Source organism: Zingiber officinale, chromosome 1A (assembly GCF_018446385.1).
Source record: "Zingiber officinale cultivar Zhangliang chromosome 1A, Zo_v1.1, whole genome shotgun sequence".
In the NCBI taxonomy this organism is placed as follows: Eukaryota; Viridiplantae; Streptophyta; class Magnoliopsida; order Zingiberales; family Zingiberaceae; genus Zingiber; species Zingiber officinale.
In genome coordinates, this window is record NC_055987.1 from 1,836,808 (window position 1) to 1,837,784 (window position 977).

A 977-nucleotide genomic window follows, 5' to 3' on the forward strand; every position below is an offset into this window, starting at 1 on the left:
TAGCTCTCCCGTCACTAACATTTCAGTTCATTTCCTCGGCGACGAAATGGTTTCCGGTTCGTGCACCGACGAGGTCACTCTCAATGTCTCAGCCGCAAGGCTCTGGAAAGGAGCGATCGAGGAGCCCCATATCTTGTACCCCAAGCTCATGCCTGACTTTTTTTCCAAAGCCGAGCGTATTGGAGAGGGAGTCGGAGCTATTAACGTTTTCTACTTCGCTCCGGGTATGAAGTTTAAAGACTTTTAAAGATTTTTTCTGCACTCGATCGATACGGTAGATTTTACATGCTAATGAATTATTTTATTTACTCTACAGCCGCAAATCTGCCACCGGGAAGCCTCAACAAGAACAAGATAGAAGTGCTCGATGAAGCCACATTCACTTTTAAGAATTCATCCGTTGAAGGAGGGCTCCTTGGCGTGCTTGTTAAATCACAAACCTATGAGTCCGTCTTCGTTCCATCTGGTGCTGATAGTTGCGTTGCGAAGCTCAAGTTTGAGTATGAAACAATTGGGGACAAAGATCTCAGTGAAGAGGAACTAAAAGCCACCAGAGATGGATCCATCGGAGTGCTCAAGCCCACCGAAGGATATCTACTTGCCAATCCTGATGTCTACGCTTAAATTCATACACATCTCGCTCATCCAACCTTAGCAACTTCCTTTTCAACTATGTTCCACTTTGAATCTTATTTAATAAATGTGATCCATAAATGGATGGAATATATTTATCTAGAGTGCATTAATAAATGTTATTGGCTGTTTTTGTTACTTGCTCTGTTTTCTTTTGAGGAAAAAAAAGGATGAACATCCGAAATGATACTGAAATGATAACTGAAATAGAAGAAGAATTATGTCTATCAAATCAGATACTGAAATGATAGCTACTCTCGATATGTTTGCCTCGGTGAATCTTAAACACAACGAGCCAAGCCATTTCTTACAAAATAGTGGCAACTGGCTTCACTGAGTTGAAT

At 41.4% G+C, this 977-nt stretch overlaps 1 protein-coding gene across 1 annotated transcript; it reads left to right on the forward strand.

The window, feature by feature from the left end:
* Window positions 1–771, forward strand: LOC121998707 (pathogenesis-related protein 1-like). Its single transcript, XM_042553735.1, has 2 exons — window positions 1–224; window positions 317–771. The coding sequence occupies exons 1-2, from the start codon at window positions 47–49 to the stop codon at window positions 622–624; spliced, it is 486 nt and encodes a 161-aa protein (XP_042409669.1). The 5' UTR covers window positions 1–46; the 3' UTR covers window positions 625–771.
* Window positions 772–977: the final 206 nt, after the last annotated feature.